At 46.0% G+C, this 25,195-nt stretch overlaps 1 protein-coding gene and 1 long non-coding RNA gene across 6 annotated transcripts in view; one reads left to right on the plus strand and one right to left on the minus strand.

The window, feature by feature from the left end:
* LOC122367058 (upstream-binding protein 1-like) overlaps positions 1–25,195 on the minus strand; it is a 106,234-nt gene that overhangs the window by 43,821 nt on the left and 37,218 nt on the right. Inside the window, exon 1 of one of the 5 annotated variants that reach the window (XM_043339838.1) lies at positions 13,256–13,746. The exons of the other annotated variants lie outside the window; for them this stretch is intronic. Within the exon in view, the coding sequence (XP_043195773.1) occupies positions 13,256–13,361 (106 nt within the window). The 5' untranslated portion in view covers positions 13,362–13,746. Of the gene's footprint in view, positions 1–13,255; positions 13,747–25,195 lie in introns of those variants that run through there. 5 annotated transcript variants of the gene reach the window in all.
* On the plus strand, positions 16,229–20,790 carry LOC122367059. The gene is made up of 2 exons (XR_006253989.1): positions 16,229–18,917; positions 19,766–20,790. It is a non-coding gene; the product is annotated as an uncharacterized LOC122367059 (long non-coding RNA).

A 25,195-nucleotide genomic window follows, 5' to 3' on the forward strand; every position in this document is an offset into this window, starting at 1 on the left:
ATAATGGTACGTGGTAAATGTCGTGTCTGGTACCGTAAAGTGGGACTATTTGAGACAGTGGGGCTATTTGAGACAGTACGGTAGTGGCTTAGTAAAATTGATGTAAAATTAAAACCGTTTGATATTTTTGATCAGTTTTTGCTCAAACTGATGTGGAATTTAACAATGAATTCCATGGATAGTTTTTTGAGAATTTTGAAAACTTTGAAAGCAATTTGGTATTAGGTAAATGAGAAATACAGAAAAACAACAATTTAAGTTATACGAAAAGCACCCCTAGCTGCAGCTTAACATGGTTGAAGTTTTAAAAACTTTGCAACCGAATCTATCGTAACATAGTTTTGCTTAATCACATTTTACATGAAGGCATTTTATATATTGTTAGCGGTAGTGACAATTGTGTAACCCGATGTCTCAGAATCCCGATGATACCCACCTCGTCAAACCTCAACGTATACCGATGATTGTGATGCCAAGGCCCCCCCCCCCCAAAAAAAAAAACAGGTGATATGATGCATCCTAAAGACTTACCGCCATCTGCCTAAGGTGTATCAAACGTTCGACCTGCGGGCACCGATGAATGCCATGGGTTCATGGTACTTTTAGCAGCAAGCAAAATTTACACATTGTAACTTAATACGACCATCCAGTTTGAAACGATATAAGTTACCTTTATGAATATGTGCAATGTGCATAGAATGTGGTTCATCAGTCACTGACGTGGTCGGTAATCGACCCATGTCTACTCTGGTTGACCATAAGCACCATTGAAGGTTATTTATCACACATACTTACTGTTATGTGAGCCTTCAGTATACGTACAGTCGTGTACAGGTTGATGGTCCTCCACTCTTTATCTATCGGGTTACTATGGCTCAGCATTGGCAGCAGCCGCCTGGTACCGGTAGGCTGTGCCGCATGACCCGAGAGTGAAGCGGCACAGCCTACCCACACTGTATGACACCGGCTCGGGTCGCCTGTTAGAGCGATTTGACCGGACGCTGCGTCACACCGGCTGGGGGGGGGAGGGCCAGGCCTGTCGATTTGGCTCGGCTCGGTGGATAGGCGTAGGTGTGGTGTGGGGAGGGGGTGATGTGGGGAGGGAGTGAGCGGACCTGGGGCTGGGCGTGTCCTGGGCAGGGGCGTCGCCGACGGGGGGTCGGGGGGGTCGCGACCCCCCCACTCGTCAGAACCGGGGGGGTCGACCCCCCCCCCACTTTTGGCGATGCTGAGTATGCTTTTTTTAGCTATCATGTCAGGGAATTTGGCGTCAGCAACATCAACAAATACAACGTCAGATTCAGAATCGCTTCAAGAGCTCCCTACTGTTAACGCCAGACCCCTTGAAACCCTAATTTTTCGCGATTATTTTTGAATGCGTGGAAGAATTTCAACCAAGCTCAGGACATGGCCGTTTCAAGACCTGCCGAAACTTTTAGAATTTAGATATTTTGTCGCCATTTCAATATTTCAGGCACTTCTCATTGACTCGTAATGTTAAATTTCGAGCAAAATTTTCACCCGGTGCGTAGAGGCTATCACCAGTCAGTCTGTGATACGTTATGACGTCACAGCTAAGCCCCGCCTCTGTGGTCTTGGCCTGCGGCGGTTTCGGGCCGGCGCGCGTTCACTCGCGCTGTGGCGGGGACGGTCGAGCGGTGCCGAAAGTCGGCGGAGTTGTGCGTAACGTCTTGTCTGGCAGTGCCCAAAGAGCGACATGATGACTGAAGAGCAATAAATGCTCAATGCGCATTGCTTGTACACGGCTGATATGTTCGCGGATATTTGTTTTATTTTTATAAGCTGCAACTGACAGGCAGATGACATATACCTGACACAAGGTTAGGAAATATTCACCTGGATTTAAAGCCTATGGCGTTGCAGATAATGCGATAATGGGATGTCGGATGTCATCTAGTAACTGCTGATTTGTACATCACTGTGCACCCATCGATCAACGCAATAATTAGTTAATTGCCTTCGCTTCACATCATAAGGCTCGCTCTCATTTCACCAAGCAGAAAACCTCCATCGAAAATCGTATTTGTTAGGAATCGTTAACGTTTGTTCGAAGCATGTGTGAGTAGTAGGTTGAGGAGTGATGGTCCTCTTGGTTCTATATATAAGAGTCAACAAGAGCGAGCCTAACATTTACTTGACTGTCTGCTGAAATTGATTCATAGCACGTGAAGCGTCAGCGAAATTCATAGTCCTTTACAGATGGCAGGGGTGCCGTTTGTACATACAGAGGTCGCTAATGGGCACAGGTCAATGCCGCAGTCGTGGGCGGAGCCTAATGTCATATGACGTACCTATGAAAGCCTCTATCCAGGATGGAAAAACAGTTAACATTACGAGTCAATGACAAGTGCCACAAATATTTAAGTGACAACAAAATGTATTTGAAGAAAAAGTTTCGGCAGGTCTTGAAACGGCTATTTCCTAAATATGGTTGAAATTATTCCACGCATTTAAAAATAATCGTGAAAAATTAGGGTCTCAAAGGGTCTGGCGTTAACAGTAGTCCCTATTGCTTATAGGTCAATAAGCTGTGGGCTAGAACATCAGCATGACAATATGATTTTAGTCCCTTTTTATCCCTCAAATGAGCGAGCGCGTCAAAACTGACCCAAGCGTTCGTCTGATTGTCAAAATAATGGTTGCAGTCGATTCGTCGGATGACGTATCAGTAACTACGAGGTACAGTCTGTCTTAAAAGTACCGTGCAAAGTGGCGGTGGATCCATCAAGCCTGACCGAGAAAGGGTCTGCTTTAATTTGAAAGTCACCGACCAATTGACCTAGGGAATGGACGAGGATGTCAATTGCTTCGGTGACCCAAATTTGGCAGGCCCTTCCTCAGTCAGGCTCGATGGATCCACCGTCACTTTGCGCGGTACTTTTAAGACAGACTGTACCTGGCTAGCCTCAGCCCTGCTACCCTCGGACCTGCCTGCTTAGGGGAAATGGGGTGAGATGGTGGATCCCTCTGGGGCTTCCCTAATAAGACGCGCAAAAAGGAGTATATTGCAACGAAACTTCCACTGACCTCGAGTTAATGAATTTTACACCTTTTCTAAAAAAAAAATGGCCCTGATTCGAATATGGATGACCTTGGTTAACTTTTTTGAGTTTTATTTGCTTCCACTTACAAGTGTGGTTTTTGGGGCTGATTTCGAGTTTAGCGCCGGTTTGAACCGTTTGAAGTAGTTTTGATAAATGATCGTTATGTAACATGTTACGAAGCTATCGTTGGTGGTTGTCAGTCACCCACTCTACATAGATGGCCGGCAGGAAGCCTGCTGGTCGACCTGACCTGACCCGACCCGATCTACCCAAAATGCATGGAGTCATCATCTTTGTTCAAGACTAACATCGAACTCGTACTCGGGACCCCGATAACAGCTACGGCTTACTAAGTTCTAGCAGGCGGCCAGATTTTTCCTACTTTTGGGCGTTGACCTAAGATGACCCGGCCAAGACCTTGAAATTGGGCATCATCGGCTTTCTCTCATTACGGGCAACATTTTCGCTCTTCCGCGAAACTCTACCTCGATCAGGGGCCGAAAGCATGCCTTATGCGTTACCTTGGTAAACGTTTTACCTTAGCGACCCGCAAAATACGAATAAGAGCTACAGCAACACAGAAAGCGTGTTGCTGTAGTTGTTGCTAAAGTTGGCTGTAAAAGCCAACTTCGCCTCAGATATGACTTCGGGTCTATGGCTTGTGTACCATAGAGTCCAAACAGCTAAACGGACGGATTTTGCCGAAACATTTGTTCTGTAACAACCTATGATCAGTGAATGTGTATGATATTCATGATATCACCATCGTTTTTGTTTCGTCGAAACACGTCGCATGGCTTACAATTTGAACTTAAAAGCTCGAATAGAAAACGTGACATCAGGTCAGGTAAAGGTCATGACCTGACCGGAAAAGAACCTGCTGTATATGGATCGATCTGTGTTACTGAGCTGAACACACTCCAGGTGCTGTCATCGCTCTACAACGTCTCCATCAAAAGTTGTTGTCGAAAATGTGTTAGAGACCTTTGATGACCTAATGACTGACCATTTCAGTCGCCACTGGTCATTAGCTGCACCTTATCTCTAAAATGAACAAGGTGCCATGGCTACAAAAGTATCTAGCGTTTTTAGCATATTCTTTCAAAGCAGAGGGCATCGTGCTTTTTCCCATATCTTATCATGATTGGTGAGGTCACACACCTATTTGACCTGACTTCGCTTCTCAGATGTAAAATCCCAGATTCATGAACTGTTGGCACTTATAATCCCATTCATTACACCAAATTTCAGACTTATAGGAGTCAGGACATAAACTATAGGAATGACAAGATTGCAGTTTTAAGAGGCATTAAAACTGAATTTGACATGACATTGTGACCTTACCTCAGGTGACCTCTGCTTGATTTTTATGCACGATGCAAAATTGATGTATAATAACCCTCGCCCATGTAGGGGGGGGGGTTGGTGCAACCCCCCCCCCCCTGAGGCTTTTCGGAAATAGTGCAAAAACGGCGGCGCGCAGCGCCGCCAAATTTTGGGTACCTTATGGGGCAAACCTTGCGCATCTTTTGATAAAAAAAATTTGACCGGGTCATGTCAGGTCACGGAGTTATGACGTCACAAAGGGAACAGCCTCCGGCCGGATTTTCACAAACTGAGTGCCAACGCCCGAGGTTTCCTGCCGGTGGTACGGACATCGGTTGATGGATCGTGATGAAACTTCCCATGCATGTTGGGGCAAGTATTGGCTATCATATGGTATAAGAAACTTGACCGGGTCAGGTCAGGTCACGGAGCTATGACGTCACAAGAGGAACAGCGTCCGGTACTATTTTTGAAAAGCGCCCGAACCACTATTTTATAATTCTTGTCACCTCAATGGGAATATGCAGCAATATTAGCTTCTATAGGGAGCAAATGGACCTTCCAAATCCAAAAATACAATCAGATTTCAAAAAATTTAAATTTTGATTTTTCGAATTTCTGCCGCCGACTGTGACCTTGCCGACTTCCGGCGCTCCCAACGCGCCATTTTTAGAGCTAGGGAAACGAAATACATACCAAACGATAGAGAATTGATCAAGGAACACGATAGTGAAGGTTTCAAGTCGATATCTCCCACCGTTTTGCCGCAATCGCCGCGGAAAGTTGAAAAAAGTCTATTTTTCCGAAAATTTGACCTTTGACCGGTCAAAAGTAGGTCAAATGTTGACCTAGGACCAAAAAATATACCACCAATCGCGAGATCTCGGCGAGAGCAATCCGTTGGTCTTTTCCGCTAAGCTCTACGACGCTCCGTTTTCAAACGCCAAGGGGGGGTCGCACCAACCCCCCCCCCCTGCATGGGCGAAGGTGGCGGATCGCCGTTTACGGGCGAGGGATAAGATATACCGCTGCTTTCGCGGCGCTGCGCGCCGAGGTTTTTCTCCGGGCACACGAAAAAACCGGGAGTGAGGCTAAAAACACCACTACCCATCAAGACGAAGACCGGAAACCCGACCCCCCACTCAAAAATCCGTGGCGACGCCCCTGGTCCTGGGGCTGGGCGTGTGTGGTCACTTGTCGCATAGAACCGATCGTATCCCCCTCCAAAAATTCGTTTTAGAGATATTCACAAACCCATGGGGGGGGGGTCAACCACCCATCTCCCAAGTGGGGTGCGGAAGGACAGGTAAGGGTGCATACGGTCTCCTCATGAATTGCAGCAAAGAAAGAAAACAGGTCAGTCACCAAATAGTCTTTCTGAAAAGTGGACTAAACGCAAAGCCTCCCACCGAGAAATAAATATCCAGCACGCCAAGCGCTTCGAACCGGGCCCTCACTACCGGTCAGTTTGACAGTCAAGCACCCCTACGCTGAGCTACACCGGATGGTGGCTACGGCCGGGGCAAAGTCTGGCCGGGCGGGCGGCGGGGCCGGGAGGTCGGCGGCAAAGTCAATTAATGTTTTTGCGGGTTCGGGTGCCGATCACTCTAGCTTGGTGGAATAATGGTGGATCATTGGAAAAACTTACAGCGTGGAGTCCCGGTTCGAGCCTCGTCAGGGCTCCGGCTGCTTTTCCGAGTTAGGATGGTTTGATTGCTATTAGTGGTTGCGAGCCGTTTATACGGTTTTATACATGCCGATTGATTGTTTGATTGGTTGATTGATTCATTGATTCATTCATTCATTTAATTGTGCCGAATTTAGCATACGAATTGACATCCAGCATCAATCCATAAACGTATTGCCTAAATATCATACATAGGCACAAGACCGTTGCCTCGATACCGTGCCAAATCACGTATTGCACAATGCACAAGTAAAGTAAATTATATTCGCTGGGTATTCCGTGCATTGTGCTTAGCAAAAACAAGAGTGCAATTGTTAAGCGACGCAAAATCTGCAATGCAGCAAGTGACCACACACACCCGACCAGCCCCAGGACACGCCCAGCCCCAGGTCCGCTCCCTCCCTCCCCACATCACCCCCTCCCCACACCACAACCAGCCCGCCTATCCACCGAGCCGAGCCAAATCGACAAGCCTGACCCTCCCCCCCCCCCCAGCCGGTGTGACGCAGCGTCCGGTCAAATCGCTCTAACAGGCGACCCGAGCCGGTGTCATACAGTGTGGGTAGGCTGTGCCGCTTCACTCTCGGGTCATGCGGCACAGCCTACCGGTACCAGGCGGCTGCTGCCAATGCTGAGCCATAGGAACCCGGTAGATAAAGAGTGGAGGACCATCAACCTGTACACGACTGTACTTGATACAGTGCGGTAACCGGCCATTTGATACAACATGCAGTGATCTAGGAAAATCGGTATAAAATCAAAACCGTTTGACCTTTTTCTGTTATTTCTTCACAGGTTGATGCGCAATGGAACAATCGATCATGCATATCATTCATTCAACCATTTTGGAAACTGCTTTCCCTTTTTAACCCGCGCCCCACTGGGGGGGGGGCTATTTATAGCCCCCCCTCCCGTTTTTCCGCAATAACTTCAAAACCAATTGACGGATCGACGCCAAACTTTCAGTACCTTTGGCTGCATCAATTTGACACCTTGTGTCAAAATTTGAACTTCGTAGCTACCATAGGTCGGCCGGAAATGACGTCAGAGTGACGTCATGTTCGTCCGAATTCGACGCAAAACATTGAACCACGCCAATCGCTCCCAAGAGCTCAGTTTTTAAGCTAGATCCAATTTCTTTGCATGAAAGGACTCAGAATTGACCGCGCTATCAAACTGCTATCTCGGATTTTCAAAATTTTGAAAATTTCGAAAATGAAATATAATAATATTCAAAATTTATATTTTTATATTTTTTTTCAAAACGTTTTTGACTTTTCGAAAAAACCGGAACATATGTGACAGAACGCATGATTATGACTAACTCTAGCAAGTTTTAGCTAAATATCTTCAAAAATGGCCAAGTTATACGCATTATTGCAAAAAAATCACAATTATTAATTTTTCAAATCAATTTTTCAGTACATATTTGACATCGTACACCAATATAAATGGCACCATCGTGTTCCTGAGCTCAAACTGCATCCAATAGACACCTTTTTTGTTGAAAAATTTTAACTTCAAAATTTGACCTTTTTTGACCTGAAAGTGACCTGACCTAAGCTAACTTCGACTCAAAATGACCTCAAATGACACAGACGACATCAAATTCGAAATCTATGGCCTAAATTGACCATAAAACATGTGTCACGTGACCGACGCATGATATAATATTTCCGTGACCTGTGATGACCTGACCCTGACCTGAAAATCAAAGTACAAGTTTGGTACCCTCAAGGTATCTAGAGCATCTGTTCACGAGTGTGGAAACCAAAAATGAGCATGATCTGAGTTGTAAGACGGCGGCCAGAGCCCAAAATGTGAACAAGCCAAAATGCTAATAATTTTTACTTTGACCTGACCTGTGACGTCATCGGTGACCTCGAGGTCAATGAAATTAGGTTTCGCTCGACAGTTTTTCCGGGGCTATCAGACGCCGTTTGAATTTTGACAATCGGCCCAGTAGTTTCGGAGTTAGGAGGGGGGGCTATGAATAGCCCCCCCCCCCAGTAGGGCGTGTTATACACAGACCCCAGTGGGGCGCGGGTTAATAAATGCATTACGGTGCGTTTAATGCAGTAGCGAGCCTGTCTCAAACAGCCCCACCAACTTTCGGACTATATGTTTTACGCCGCCAGATATAAACACAACTTTATTTGAAAATTTCACTATCGTTTACTTAGAAATAGTCCTAGATAATCATCCTGTGATTGTTAGAGCTTAGGATCACATCATATTATGACAGCCCTAGCATAAAGTTATGCAATTTTTAGCAGACCGAAATGCTATAAGCAACGAAAAACGAAAAAAAAAATTGATTATAAGGGTTATATAACTGTAGCTGAAAGAAATACTTGTTGCCAGAAGTTAACAATTTAATTTCAAATCGCATGGCATTAAAAGAATTATCCCTAGCAATTGACCAGTTTTCTTCAATTTCCTTGCAACTTAACCTTCCAGGCGGTGGGGGGGGGCATTTTTTTGCCCCCCCCTTTAGTTTTTTCGATATATCTAGAGAACCGCTGCGTCGATCGTCACCAAACTTTCAGTACCCTCCCGGGAGCAGCTAGCCTAGCGCACATGGTGACCAAAAATTTTTCCAAAGGCTATGATAGGTTGGCCGCTAATGACGTCAGAGTGACGTCATTTTTGCCATTTTCGACCCAAAGAAAGGTTTCGCGGGAAGAGCTGTCAGGCCTACAGCTTTAGAGATACAGAAAAATGTTTCAGACATAAAAGGTATGGAAATAAAAGGGCTACAAAACTGCTATTTCGGTTTTTCGAATTTTGTGGATTTTGACCCCCGAAAAAGGAAAAAAATAGATTTTTTGAATATAATAGCCAAAAAATCCAAAAAGTTTTTTGAATTTCGAAAAAACGGAATATATGTGATAGCCCTTACCGCCTTCTATCTACATACCAAATTTGAGATCGATACCTCTTTTTTTTTTGGCCAAGTTATAGCGAAAAAAACTGTTCAAAATTGATGACGTCAAATTTTCAAACTCAATTTTTAGCAATTCTAGACCTCGTAGCGCAAAACAAAGACCACCATTAGACTCTCCGTGACGAGCTGCATCGAATCGATACCCATTTTATGCAAAAATATCAACTTTGAAATTTGACCTTTTTTGACCTGACCTTGACCTGACCTCCACCAGAAAGTGACCTAAACCGTACCTGATGGTCTTATAACCAACACCATTGAGTTGGAAATGAAAAAATGGCCATAAAACATGCATCGCATAACCTTAGTAAAGTTGGGCTCATGTGGTGACCCTTGGTGACCTTTGGTGACCTGACCTGTGACCTGACCTGGTATGACCAGTGACCTCTAATAGCAACATATGTACTAGACAACTGACGCCTTATCGCTGATTTTCGACAAAATGCGTTTTACTTGGTGTTATAGCGCTTTCCCTAGAAGCCCCGTGAACGGTGAAACATTTTATCTTTGACCTGACCTGTGACGTCATCGGTGACCCCGAGGTCAATGAAATTTGGTTTCCCTCGACAAATTTGACAGGGCTATCGAACGCCGTTTGAATTTTCCGGATCCGTCCAGTAGTTTCGGAGATACGGGGGGCAAAAAAGTGCCCCCCCCCCCACCGCGCGGAAGGTGGCTGGTAGGCCCACCGCCTGCCGGGTTAAACTGTCTCAAATAGTCCCACACTATGGGGCTATTTGAAACAGGCTTCAATTAGAAAAATAACTTTATTCATGGTTACTATAGGTGAACCAAAATTGACCTATCTGAAAGCGGTTACAGAGAACTACGTTTTTGCTATTAACGTGCTATAGGAAATATCAACCGTTTTGAAGGGAGAGGCCAAAAACAGTAAATTCCGTTTCAAATAGCCCAACTTTACGGTACCTATGATATTTGCAATGAGGTAAACAGCAGGCACAGTTGCCTGAGTTGCCTATGCATACAAGCATACTCTTATTTGATACCTACTCTGACTTCTCAACTCTTCATACTATTTACTCAACATTTAAAAACAAGAGCTTTAAAAACGACTTACAAATTCCATTCCCGTAATTACTCTAAGTAAGCATACCTACACTATATACCCACGATTTTGTCGCAGTTTTATAACAATGTGCATTGTGCAATAACCAAGATCATAGTGCATTTGAATTATGATAGAATGAGTTAAAGGTAGTGTGCCAGCTTTCCTGGACCGTATGGAGTTAATGGCCCAGATAAGGAGAACCGGATTTTTAGAACTTATCCATACCTTCAAAACTCATGGAAACGTCTTAAATTCTTCAAATTTTGAGTACCCCAGTGCGAAATTCGCCCCGACGGGTTGTCGGTCGTACCCCAACCACATTTCACACCACTATGAACAATAAATGCACACACTGAAATCGCTATTACCGATAGGCTCATCCAATCAAGTTTCGATAAACCCGTTCAGCATCATCTCCTGCGGTTTCGAACACGCCTGTTAGGTGGTGCGGTAGACCGCGCCCAAAGCCAGGGCCCCGGTAACGTGAGGTAGCCGAGTCGGGGCAGCGTGCGCTGACCCAAGCCGGGGCCGCGCGTCCTCCCGGTGTCATGTGATAGCCCGGGGCTGCCCGCGGGGATGCGGTAGACCGCGCCCAAAGCTGCGGCCCCGGCTTGGGTCAGCGCACGCTGCCCCGACTCGGCTACCTCACGTTACCGGGGCCCTGGCTTTGGGCGCGGCTTCTGCTCATACTTTGTGGTACGGTGGTGGTGCGTCGGGCCGCGCGCTCTGACTTCGGCCAAGAAAAATGCGTCAGCTGATCATTGTCATTTCTGCCACTTGCGTGTGGTGAAATGGGGTCATAACTTAAGAGACGGCTTTTTCATATCAATTATTTTACATAGAATCATATTTCAAACCATAAATAATGTTCGACAGCCAAATAAAAGAAACAATACCAATACAGGCTTACAGTTTAAGGCTCGACATTGTGTTGTCTACGATTAGACAGCTGATAACTCATTCCCGTACGTCGTAACTCTATAATGACCTTTGCTTATTGTCCCATGTGCGCCGCATTCGCGATTGTTGCCGACGCCTGTTTGCAGGTCAGCCCACTACAGTTGTTATACATATCGAAAAACCGATAATCTTTTAGGCGAAAAAGGCACTATTCCAGGCCCATTTTTGTTTTTTTTTTGCGATATTAGGTAAAAACAGAAGCTTCTTATCCTAGGAAAAATAAAATGGGAAATCTTTCAAAGGTGGCACACTACCTTTAAATTGATGAAAGAAAGAAGCTCCTGCCTCCTCGTCATGGTGAGACGTTTGGCACTATTTGCAGTGTTCTGGCTCTACCTACCGGGGTGGATCAGTCTAATGTCTAAATTTGGGGACTGTGACAATTTGTTCACCTCGAGTCAAACTGCTGGAACCGAATGGTTTCGGACCACATATCCTGTATCCCTATGGTGTACGACTTTCAAGTCGATTCAAGGTGTCAACAATCCAAGCTAAATGTGGACTGAATATGTAGTATGTACTGTCTTGACGGACATGTGATGATGAATGCATCGACTGTTTTCCCCGCGTAAATTTTGTTTTGGACCTCTGATAACCGTAACGCAAGTCGTGAACCGCGGCTCAGGACAGCTTGGCCGGACGGAGATCGTGGGTATTCACTATTCACGACTGAGCTCCATGAAGCTGACAGACGGGAACCGGCTCCGGACCTCCGCAACAGTGGACGGGTTGGAATGGAGGGCCCGGAGCTGTACGCCGAGCGATTGCGGTGCTTCGGCTTCCGAAGTGCCCTGCTGTCTATGACGGCCATCCTTGGATGCAACTTTCAGTTGCTAAACTCAATTTTCCTCCTTTATTGATGCCTCTCAACTTCAAATTATATCCTACTTTCCTTCTGACAATCGATGCAAAATAGTTCAGTATGTAGGGATCAAAATATTTCAGTAATGTATGTAGCTGGAACACCCTGTAAGAACTAATTCATAATCAATCAGCATCGACAGTGAACGGAGCCGCCGAGTTGGTTATGGCACACACCAGGCCCAGGGATTTCGCATCTCTTCTAAAAGATGTTGTCCAGACGGACACCTGGGACATGTCATATCTGCGATTAGCACAGACATCTTGAACGCCGAACAGAACGAAGGCCATGGTGTGTATCTGTCCGCGACAGCCGGGCCAAAAGTCAAGGACATTTGTGCCAAAACTGTTTCTAATGGAACGAACTTAAGCTGAAATAAATAAGTAACTTTAGGTTAAGGTAAAAACGGTCGCAGTACAACAAAGGTCTAAGGTCACCTATACTCGTATAATGAGCATATCACAGACAACCCCGCTCTTGGACATGACAACACCACTCTGTGTGTAATAACAGTAACCAGGATAACATGCAGCTGGTAAAACCGGACGAGGCACCTTGGTGCAGGGCTGCGGAGTCGGAGTCGGAGTCGGAGTCGGAGTCGGTCGGAGTCGACAGTTGTGACCGGAGTCGGAGTCGGAGTCGGAGTCGATATTGGAAACCTCAGCCGGAGTCGGAGTCGGAGTCACCGAAAATTTGTCGACTCCGCAGCCCTGCCAGGTGTGCGGAGTCGGAGTCGGGAGTTGGAGTCGATCGGAGTCGACATTTCTGCCCGGAGTCGGAGTCGGAGTCGGAGTTGGTTTTTGAAAGCCGGAGTAGGAGTCGGAGTCGGAGTCGCCGTAAATCCATCGACTCCGCAGCCCTGCCTTGGTGCATGACTGCGTCATAGAACTTCGCAAAAAACGGCCGCAGCTTCGTTCAATAACCGCAGAGACTGCCAGCAACCAGTCCCGTTATAATGTTGAGCACGGCACTGCCCGGGAACGTTCCAGTCTGTTGGCCGGTGATATTAGAGAAGCCCGGGATTACTGAAAATCCTGACAATGTGGTAGCCATAAATAGTAAACACCCTGAACCAGACCATACAACAGCCAAAAACGCCACGAATTATAGGTTCACTGGATGCCAGCAACAGTTGTCGATAAAAACTGTGATTACTGAAGAAGACAAGCGCAAGTCAAAGCATACGCAAGGACCCAAACAAGTAGCGATCCCCGACATCGCGGCAGTCAGGCAGGGAGTCGGGGGCCGCAGGACCGGTCAATCCCTGTGACAGGTCAGTGGCCGGCTCCCGGCCCTCTGAGGGGGAAGAAAGAGTCGTCAGAGACGAGGGGACGCTCACCGGGCGAGCCGCAATCCCAGAAGGAGAGCAGGTGGTCGGAGGAGGCCTCGGACAGGTAGCGGCCGGTGGCAGCCATCTCGGCCGCCGACTGACGCCGCGGACACATGCCGGCCGCCGGCGCCGAGGGGCCGCCGTCCCGAGCGGACGAGCCAGCCGGCGCCGGCCGCCGAGGGGTCGATCGGGGCCGCAACGCTGCCGGCGCCGCCACCCACAGCCTGCAGCCTCAGTCAGCGCCGACGGACGGGCCGCCGGACAGGTCAGCTCGGGCGGCCTCGGCGCGCACACGGGCACGACCGATCGGTCAGATCGGCGACTCGGGCTGCCGCGACCGCGCACGGAACACGACACGGGACCACGTGGCCGCGACACGTTCCGATGGCACTCGATTGGTCCACGGGCGGCGGACAACCACGTGACCCGTGCACAGAAGGGAGACGATCACGTGACGCGGTCGACGCGCGAGGTGTCCACCGCCTCAGCTCTTCACCACTGAGACGCAGTCGCCCGGCCGGCCGGCCAGCCGGCAGTCAGCTGACCCGCAGAGGTGCAAACCGGCGCGCCGCCGCGGGCCCACAGCCGCTCCGAGAAGGCGGTCACGCAAAGCTTCCACATGACTAAGTAGGGGGACCGAAAATTTAGAAAACGAGTGAGAATTCCTCTGATCTCCATCCTCACTTTTCAGCGAAAAGAGCGATCTTAAGACTCAAGGCGTTGTGGACAGATTAATATCTCGTCATACCAGAGGGCATGACGTGTATGCTACGCACAGTAAAAACTAATACACACATTGGACACTGGACAGCTTATACAGACGTTCGGCCAGACATTCGAATCGGTGTTCACGTAATTTATTCACGGCAAGTGCAATAAATTACAATAAAATAAATTACATCAAGTGCAGCTTCAAACCCAAAAAAAACATACACATCAGCGTAGGGCTTAATTTTTACGCCATCAAATACAGATTCAAAATGTTATTCTATACAGAGCTGCGGAGTCGGAGTCGGAGTCGGAGTCGGAGTCGGTCAGAGTCGACAGTTGTGACCGGAGTCGGAGTCGGAGTCGGAGTCGATTTTAGAAACCCGAGCCGGAGTCGGAGTCGGAGTCACCGAAAATCTGTCGACTCCGCAGCCCTGCTAGGTCTGCGGAGTCGGAGTCGGGAGTTGGAGTCGGTCGGAGTCGACAATTCTGCCCGGAGTCGGAGTCGGAGCCGGAGCTGGTTTTTGAAAGCCGGAGTCGGAGTCGGAGTCGGAGTCGCCGAAAATCCATCGACTCCGCAGCCCTGATTCTATATGTTAAATTTGCGGATAAAAATGCAGTGGGGCTGATTTAAAAAATTGTTTGTGCGGAAGCGGAAAAGATTGATATTTCTGAAGAGTTGCCAGCAAAACGGCATTTAATTAAATTAATTGTGTGCAGTCAATCATTGTCCCGTCCCGCTGCCATGCAAATAACTTTCAAATTATTTGGGAATGGCTCTCACCGAGAACTGGTAATTTAATATTTTTGTTTGTTTGTTTGTTTGTTTGTTTGTTTGTTTGTTTGTTTGTTTGCTTGTTTGTATTTGGTCCAAATGTTCAAAATGTTTACCATAACAAAATTAAGGGCAAGAAAACCTACGCCATTCGTTTGTTTGTTTGTTTGTTTAAGCACATTATCAATGGGTGTGATGTGTTGATAAACAGAACTTGGTCCATGTGTGGGCACTGGGCAATGGGCAATAGGAACCCACGGGGCAATGTTTTCCATCTGTCACGATTGGGGTGGCACGAGAGTACGTGTAGGGCGCCGCTCCTACATCTCAAATAGGTAGGTACGGCTGGGCCGATAGCGCTCGAAGTTGGTGGGCCGTTAAGGACTCTTTCGAAGGGTGCACGCCGCACTTAGCCAGCTGAGGATCATTTCGCACGCACGGGGTCACTCCTACATCTCAATAACCGCAGGTTGTTTGAAGTAGACAAACACTATTCGTTAGAATTGTGTTTTTCTATTGAAAAACAACCGGAGCGGTCGTTCTCCGGGCTATGTTTTGCAAGTCTGGCCGCGAATTGGGGCAACTTGACCGGGGCCTAAACGTGCATTGCGATTTTCGTAAAAAGTTCAGTGTATGGGCTCTCGGGGGCGATCTACCTGATGGCACCGGTCGCTACTCGCTTAAAACCTCGTGGCACGTGGCACGTGCGATTCCATTTTTCCCATAGTAAGTCAATGGGGGTTTGGGACACTTTTTGCGCAATCGCGAATAGCGGGGAAAACGAGCCAAGGAAGAGGTGGTTTTCTTCCCAGCATTTTATGGCAAACACGTTTGGGTACACGCTAGTGTGCGCCGTATACCCCTCAGAACTTCGTAACGTGTCTTTGCACGAGGTCAAAGTTGAACTTTTTTCGCTCCCCATGTTAAATCAATGGGCGTTTTTGCAGAGGCATTTTCATTCGCTCATTGTACAAAATTATATGATACGATTTTGTTTAAACTTTCAGGACTTGTTGAGAAAAGACCATAGAATATGTTGTTATGCTTCGTTAAGCTGTCAGAATTCGTTTGTTCTTCTTGAGCTCGTTTAAAGAATAATTTTTTTAACATGCAAAGTCAATGGGAGCGTCTTTGCTGCTTTATAACTTTTTACGTTATAGATATATTTAAGTGAAAAGTTGATAGGTTATACAACTTTTGATGCTCTTTCCAATGATATATAGAACGTTATTGCACGTTGTGCCGTTTTCCAGGTGTTGTCCATCTGAACTTGTCAGTCACGTGACCCATTTGACCTTCGGATCCAATTCTCGTAGTCAATTCTGGCGCTTTTGTTACCATAGCGAATTATGTAACACCGTGTTCACAGTTTACTGACGACGAAGGTCCTGCTTAATCTGGCCAATGGCGTTCGAGAACTGCGGCCAAGCCCCGCTGATCTTCAACGTGATTGGTCGGTGGGCGTATAGAATCTCCGTCGTCAGGGAGACTGCGAACACGGGGTAAACCAAGGGGTAAACAATCTGTGCGTGTGGAATGGGGAGTGGTGAATGTGCAGGGGCGATGATAGGCGCTGATGTCGATTTTTATTTATACTTTTATCCTTATTATACATTCTGATCATTTTTTACGTTCAGGAGTTTTCTCTGTTGATTTAACATAAAAAACGGTGTGTTTCACTGTTATTGCCAAGTGCCATATTGATATTGAAATTGGGGTACAATTCAACATTCACTCAGTTGGGGAAACTACGAGGAGCCAAACAAAAATTGGATTAGCCAATCAGCGGCTGGAGTGGGCGGGGCTTTAGCATTCAAATGAAAAGATAAGGCATAAGAATGTTTTTTAACCACGCAAGGCCTACACTCACCCGGTGCATAATTAACTGGCGGCTCTAAATCGCAGAGTTACAACGCAAGGTCAAACCGTGATTGGTCCGTGATTGGCAAATATGGCGGATTGAAACGGACGCGCCAAAAAATGTAAGCAGTACCGTGGTTTAAAAATGTCATTATTTTTATTATTTTGTTTATGGTTTTTTAAATTGTAGTTAAGTTATTATTATAGAATTAAATATTTTTGTTTATTGTAATTAAATTAAATCTTTGAACAATTTTCTTTTATAAAACCAATCCATTTATTGAATGGCCAGCTGATTGCGACGCCCAGAACCTGCAGAAAAGCCGTTTTCCTATCGCCATTTTCGAGTCAATTCGCCAAATTTTATCAAATCACACCAATTGCTAGTGAAAAATGGAAGCCTTTTCTCTCCAATAAGTGGACGCGATACCGCAAGTACCGGCTTGTCATACCGTTTTTCACTCTTAGTAGCGGGGGCTGCATTTATGCCCATATATGGTCATCAAAAGTCCATTTATTGACCAATCCATTTTTTGACGTTCACCTCGTAGTTTCCCCAACTGCACTGGTTTTCTATGGCCTGTTGTGCATCATATTATTGGTAATGTGAATATAGGTACTCCATACACTGCTACTTTTGGGTACATATAAATGTTTGACCTGATTTTAGTTCACTTCACCTTATTTTTTTTGCAGGAACAGTTATCACACCATTATTGTGCAAAAAATAAGGGTGGTTTAACGCGGCACTCTGTCAGCCACTTTTGGCTTCCATAGACATCAACAAGCCTATACCTCCAACACTACCAGAGGTTGATGCTAGCTCCACGGAATGCGCTGGCAGCTGCTGGCAGCGTGCCCATGAAACACAGCCAGGGGTTTCCTCTGTAAAGTCATTATTGTCTAGGTACATGGGCCTTTAGCAATTGTTAACAGCTATAAAAATTGGAATTAGAAATGTTCAGGTATTATGAGCATCAGCTAAACAGGGAAGCATATTTGGCTACAGCCCATCTTGCAACGCCTCAATGAAATTTAACGAGAAACTTAAATTGAGGGAGCAGCTACATAACTGAGGTAAAGCCCATAAATCCTTGTGGATTTACCTACATACCTGAGGTAAATCCACAAGGCACCTTGAGTTCAAACTATGAAGTGACTCCAAGCGAAATATAGCAGAAATTGGGACTTAAATGAGCTTAGAAATAATCTGCTTAGTTCATTTGAAATGTATTGTTACCCCCTTTCTAACCATGCATATTTTTGTGTCTTGTGAGGTCTCATATAGCAATAAAAATAGAAAAGTTATACAAGAGCAGTGACATGCATAGTTTGCTTGTGTTGTCACAACTTTTTACAATATTTCCAGCTTTATAATATGCAGTTATCAGTCACATTGGGCATCACACATGTATTTTTTTTTCCTGCAGGAGGGAAGACACAGGAGGGAACTAGTGACTCATGTTTTTGCTTCTATCGCTTCACCCCTGGGGAATCAGTTCCTACACTCCTTGAATATAATGGTCACCAAGGGGTGCTGTCCTGACACGTTCACTTTCTGTTGAGAAGGTTAGAACAAACACCATGTGTGTCATTTAGTTGCATATATAATACTTCAATGTTAAGTCTGCATAAAGCCTGGAGTCTGTAGCCACTCTTAATCCTAGGTTGTCGTGACCTTAATCTAGCCTGGGTGGATATTTTGCTGTGCTAAAAGCACGGACTCCGCTACGCCCCAGTGCGGCGGCCGGGGCGCCTCCCCTGGAAGAAGACGGCGCCGGGGAGGGGATGGACACTGTTACACTTGCGGTTTTTTGTGTGGGGTAGCGTATACCCTTCTTACAGGTATTTACTATTGACAATGCATGCGGGTGACCTCCACTGCACGTGACACGTGTAAAACAGAGAGGTGTCATTTTTGTTGTAATGACAATAGCACGGTACAACTTGATTGTAATGACAATAACTACATTATAAAAAGGATGTAGGCACCCACCGGGCAATGTGTTTAAATGTGTCACGGTTGGGGTGCAACTGCACGTGCACATGTGCAGGGTGACGCTTCCAGATGTCGAGAACGGCCGGGCCGATTGTGCTCAGATTTGGCACATCGCTAGAGACCGGTTAGTAGGGTGCCGTGCGCAAGTGGGAACTGAAAATGTCTAAAATAGAGATGTTGCAGCTTGAAGGAAATGCAATCAAACTGTCAATCATACAGTGATACTGTTTTTTTTTTTTTACAGGAGACAAGATTGAAGTGCAGCCAACACTGCATGGTGCTTCTCACAAGAGCTGACCCATTGCTGTTTTTCAACTCTTCTGGAAAAGGTAATATTGGCAGATACTTACATTGTTTCACAATCTACGTTCTGGTATGGGTCTCCCCTCCGCGGACCATCTGGTGGGACCATCAACCGCTGGGACACGACCCAGCGGTTGTAGTGGTCTACTATTCATCTATAAATCTTAAAAAGTCCGCCGCCGTCGGGGTTACGCTTAAAAAGGCTTTATGCGGCGCCGTCGATTGACGCACGAGGGTGAAATTTTCACGGCTCGTGGGTCGCGTCATTCAACAGGTCGTATTAAATTTTGGGCACGATGCGGCCGGGGGTGCGCTCGTGGCGCGTGCTCATGTGCGCCATAGGGTTAGCATTAGAATCGGCAAAAACAGGCTGCGGCGGCGTGACGCCCAAAAACGGATATTGCGGCGCCGTCGATTGACGCACGAGGGTGAAATTCTCACGACTCGTGGGTCACGTAATTCAACAGGTCGTATTAGATTTTGGGCACGATTCGGCCGGGGGTGCGCCCGTGGCGCGTGCTCATGTGCGCCATAGGGTTAACATTAAAAACGGCAAAAACAGGCTATTGCTCCAGATGGTCCGACCACTACAACCCTATATGATGCACTCTTGGCTGCATCCCCACCCCACCCTTTCCCCTTACAGTATGAAGTATGAATAACAGTGATTTTTTACTGGAGCTGCAAAGTGTGCCTTTGAACCACCTTATGATATACTAGTATCTAAAGTATTTGTCCATCAGGATCAGTTATCTAATGGCAGTAGACTGTTGTCTTCACATACTTCATATCTATTTTGGCTACTGCATTGTGTTCTGTAAAAAAATATGGAAAACGTTTCGGATGTATTTTTTAGTGGAATGCTTCTTTACAGATCCCGAAAGAAGATAACAGCTTGTTTTCTTCACCGCCACCAGTCTACCTGCTCTCTGCACACTCGGCAGAGCGCGGCAGGGCACCCCACGGAGCTGCACTAGTCACATCCGGGCCCCACGCCGGTCGACGGCCGATGCGATGGAGGCACTACTCCGAGCTGGACTGGTGGCCGGCTCGGAGCTGGTGGATGTCGACCGCGGAGCGGCGATCTACTCCTTCCACCGGGGCCGGCAGCAGGAGCTCCAGATGTCCTTGTGCCACCCGTCCGGCCAGGCCTCCATCCACCTTGTAGAGGCGGAGCGGGAGACGGTGAAGCTCACGGCTCCGTTGGAACATGGCCGCTGGGAGGCCTGCGGCGCGGACGACGGATGCGGCAGTTGGTCAAGACACGGCAGCCTACTCGAGGTGCTTCTCGCCTGGAGGACGCAGGCGAATCGCGTTATCCGAGCTGTGCCTCGTCATGGTGCGATGAGCCTTAATAGACTAATGCATATTCTTCCTTTGGCTGTAATTCATTTGCTGCTGCCCGCTGGGCTAAGGAGTAACTCTGGGCGCCTACTTTGGGCAGACGCTCGTCCAGTGCCGCTCTTCGTTTGCCGCACATATCTTTATTTATTCTTTGTTACAATTCCGTCTTTGGTCATTTTTTTTTTTTACCATGGGGGCACTTGAAAGTTTTGTTTTTAAATCTGTGGACATTGAACCTGGAATCGGTTTTTGTCGGATTTCGGTTTTGTTTTTGCACTGTGGAAATATCTCGTTCAATATTTTTTAAGATAGGGCGTGCATAAACTTTTAGTCTCATTACTCCTCTGTGCATCTAAATTCTAAAGTACTATAATGTGCATCTCAAGTGTTTGGTGCTGTACTGTTATTATTTATGGTTAATCCAGTGCTGATTTATGGTTAATCCAGTTTTTATTCGATTGAATCGTTGTGTGTAATGTGCATGACATCCGCGTACCGCCTGTAGCAGTGTTATATATTTTCATTTATGCTGGAAAATAATAACTTTCTTGTTCATTGGCTTTATTCGATGACAGAGACGTGCCAGATGACTGGGGCTGCGACTTGACTTGGTAGTTGTTAACGTTGCAAACTTCAACCATCAAGCATGATGTGGAAACGTCACATTCCGTTATCAAATCTTCGTACCGTAAATACTGAATAAGATCAATACTAGGCTGGAGCTTGCTAGAAAAACCGTGCATTGACAACGGCGAGTGGTGGACCTGAGTAGCGGCCGGGGCTACCCGGACGGTTTCGTCCTCCAGGTGGAGTCCCAGACTGGTGACTGGGAGGGCTTGCACCCAGGCGGCGGTGTGGGGCTCTGCGGCAGCAAGAAGACGCACCCGGACCACCTGGTTTGCCCCATCCAGCAGACGCTGCTGAGACGTCTTAGAGAACGCCTCATCCCAAGCGCGCTGCTTGCCCTCTTCTGACCATTAGTTATACCACGGATCACCTTATGTGACACCTTATAGGCCCGGGCAGTATGTGATCCGTGGTTATACCCAAGTCTATGTTAACTAATTTTTTTATGCGTATTCATACCTATGCCCATTTTATTTGCCGCATACGCTAGAGCAATCTTAGCATAGAAATGAGTATTGTATAAATTGTATTATACCTATAATGGGTATGAAAAATTTTCTAGCCTGAATCTTCAATGCAAAGCAATGTCAAGAGTATTACATAAATAAGAGTTTTACGCTTAGGCCAAAACTTTTGTTTTTTGCTTATTTCTGTTTATTAAATAAAATCAATTTTTTAAAAAAAATATATGTTAACATATTCAGCTACATTTTGTCTAAAAATTGTTTAAAGATATCAATAAACCACGATGGCACAACGGAGTTCTATAGCCTTGGGCACAACTCAAACACCAAGCAGAAACTGTCACGTGACTGCCTGGCCCAACCTTATCTTTAGGAATCGTAGGAATCTATAGGAATCTTGTCGGGACGTCGGGACCCTTGACGGATCCGGCTGTTGATTGAGGTGTCAGTTGTGATAGAAGTGATCAGATATTATTTCGAAAAATTCGTCATAAATTGTTGCTGTCTAATGGTTTGCTAGAAGAGACTTGAAGACTCGGGAAAGAACAGACACGGTGAGTTTGACGCTGCACTGCCACGCTCGACCATCTTCGTCGGCTCGACTAACTTGTTTAGCGTCTGTTAACTTTTTCGAAAGGTAGTTAGGCAAGAAACATGAATTTCGCAAAAATCGTCCTTATTGATAGTCAAATGGTCACTCTGTTTTGCAACAAATGACTCCGAGGATAACAGATTCTGGTTATATGCTCCGAAAAATGCGCATCTGAGACAAACGCGAGTTGTTTACAGCTTTGGTTCACGTTGCTAGGTGGTTGCTATGGAGCTATGGATACTTCCTTGCAGAGTCATTTGCATTTTGGTGTCTTATGTGATATCGACATATGCCACCCCTAATAGCTCAATTAATGCTGATAACAGTCCGGCGCACTGTGGTATCTCCGATTCATTTATGGAGACATTTCTTTTATTGGAAACGTTTCCAATTTTGACTACTCTTCTGTTCCAAAAATGAAAACGCTTGCTCCATAAATAGAAACGCTAACATTTCCGCACAAATTTTCTTGCCAAGGGTGGCTGGATTTGATGTAGGTATAACCACTGTTTTGCGTAAAACAAGCACGGATACACCAAAAGCACTTGTCTTCTTGCATGGAAAGCTGTCGTATGCATTCAAAGTCACCACCTAAAAATGCTCCTGAATCGTATCCATTTATGGAGACTTAGTTTCCAAAAATGGGAACGCTGACGTTCCAAAAATAGAAACGCTGAAGTTCAAATGTGTGCAAATTTAGCTTAAAGGAACTATCCCACCTTCTAAAATATTGTTAAAACCAGTTAAATTGTGGTCGACTTTATAGATTTGATGATATGTGACGTCACAGCCCAAAATTACCTCCTTCCCCAGGTCACATTACTGTCATAAAGCTGATTCTTTTTACTCTGTAGGCACTACAACAAAGTTCAGACCAAGTTTTAAGTGATTTTTTAACTAACAAACCCATTTAAATCAGAATGACTAAACGAGGTGACGTCACACTAACGGTCGCTCCATGTTGAAGATAGGGCCTGGCACAAGGCCCATTTTCAAATGAAGGGAACAAATTTCTTCAACACCAAGAGGCCGCGGGGGTTGCAACCTAGATAGATAGTGGTTTCTGAACCTCGCCGCAAACTTGGCTATCTCAACTCAAACCCCATGTTAAAGGTGGGATAGTCCCTTTAAATGTGTTTTTTAAAATTCACATGCAACTAAAAATTGATGTTTTGGGACTGGTTTAGCATCTCGGCTCTCGGCAGTTACCTTGGACGTCGGGTTTGATACTAATATATTACGCGCCGCAACTTAGCACATTCAAAAGTCAACTAAAACTAAGATTTCCTAGAAACTACTGGACAAATGTGGTCCAAAGTGGGCAGTACATAAAGTGTAGATATCATTTCAATATATAAAATTGATATCAATGTTACACATGAGCTAGAATGAATAAATTCATCGTCAGAATACGACGGTATTTGGTGTGACGACGGTGCAGACCTTATTTGATTAGAAAACTTGTGATTTTTTTATCACGTCAACATGTTATAAGCATCGCCTCGTTTGTCGACTTTCGGTTTCTGATCGGAAATTCGGAGAAGAGGAATATAAACTAGAATGCTGGCTGTCGATTGGTGGCATCCTGCGCATGCCAAATTGCAGCAATCAATGCCCAGTTTGCTTTCAAGGTAGCGATGCACGCAGCGTCTCCATTAATGGAACAGACCGTTTCTATTTTTGGAAACGGCGTATCCATTTTTGGAACATTGTTCCAAAAATGGAAGCATTTCCATAAGTGGATCGGAAATACTACAGTGTGCCCGACTGATATATTGAATATACTGATATTCAGTATATATACTGATATACTGAATATTGTTGATTTGTTGAAGAGGATGCTGAAATGTATGAATAGAGCTCTGCAATCCTTGTTTTAATTAGTTAAGCGGTAAGCTACATAGAGTGACATTCAAAAGTGGGCCAAAAATCTTGTCGGACGTTTTTTACCTTCAACCTTGGGCGTTGTTGGCCACACCTGCTAGTCTTTTATTGCAGGTGAATAAAACCGCAATCAAATTTACATAAATCAAAATTACAGCTTATGGTGCTGCAGTGTACCTGAACGAACTTTCAAAACTGGGTGAAAACAGAAAAATGTAGGTGGTGACCCATGACAGTCTTCGAGTTATTCTCGATTTTGTAGAAAAAAGAATACTTGCCACGCAATGACAAGAGGGCTTTATATTGTTTAATGTGTATGCAATAGGTACATTAATTCGAGCCGGCAGGGAAGGGGGATGTTTTTGGCCACAAATCTCAGTTGTTTTCTTCTTATGTGTAACAAAAACCATGGCACGCAGTAGGAGATAATTGAAATGCTATTCTTTTAACCGAAAACACCCTCAAGCATTGTGGTTTTACTTTAAGGTTTCGGGATTTTTAGCCATAATGGCCTGTGGTACCCGATCTTATCGAGCTCCTGGGATTGTGGCTTTACGAGATCAATCAGGATCAGGTACGGAGTATATGATGTGGGACCAGTGTGCGTCCAGTCTTGCCTTGAAGCAGTTCAGCGAGGGTGCACCAACCACCTCGGAGGGGAGTCCATTCCAGTCGTTCACGACTCGGGCGGCAAAGGCCTCACCCTCGAGGCTGCTGGAAACTTCTGGATTTTAAACTGATGTCCCCGAGTAACTCCTGCAGCCAGAGCGAAGAATGACCTGGGGTCGGTCGGCATCGACCCCTCTGTGAAATAGTTGGTATGTGAAGATCATATCACCTCTCAGTCGTCTATAATGCAGTGATGGCATCTTCAGTTCTTTGAGTCGCTCCGTGTAGGGTTTGTGGCGGATGCTCTCTACCAGCCGGGTTGCCCTGCGCTGAACTCTTTCGACCTGTCGCTGATTCGCTCTGTTAAATGGACCCCATACAAGGTTCCCGTATTCTAAGTGTGGGCGAACCAGGGTTTTGAAAAGAATGGGCAGCGTGACTTCGTTGATGAGGGAAAACGACTTCTTGATTACGGCGAGGAGCTGCGTAGCCTTCGCCACTGCTGACGCTGCGTGTTCACGAAACTTAAGAGCGTCGTCCACGTGGACACCAAGGTCTTTCTCCACTCTTGCACTGGCTAGGGGAAAATCGCCCAGAGTGTATGAGAATCCGCAATTCGTGCTTCCTATGTGCAGTACGGTACACTTGTCCTTGTTGAAAGGCATCATCCACAAATTTGACCACTTTAAGAGAGCATTCAGATCATTTTGCATGAGAGTCGCGTTGTTTATGGAATGGGCGCAGGAGTACAATTTTGTGTCATCTGCGAACAACTTCACTTTGC

The sequence above is a fragment of the Amphibalanus amphitrite genome, unplaced genomic scaffold (assembly GCF_019059575.1).
Source record: "Amphibalanus amphitrite isolate SeventyFive unplaced genomic scaffold, NRLGWU_Aamphi_draft 000847F_arrow, whole genome shotgun sequence".
NCBI classification, from domain to species: Eukaryota; Metazoa; Arthropoda; class Thecostraca; order Balanomorpha; family Balanidae; genus Amphibalanus; species Amphibalanus amphitrite.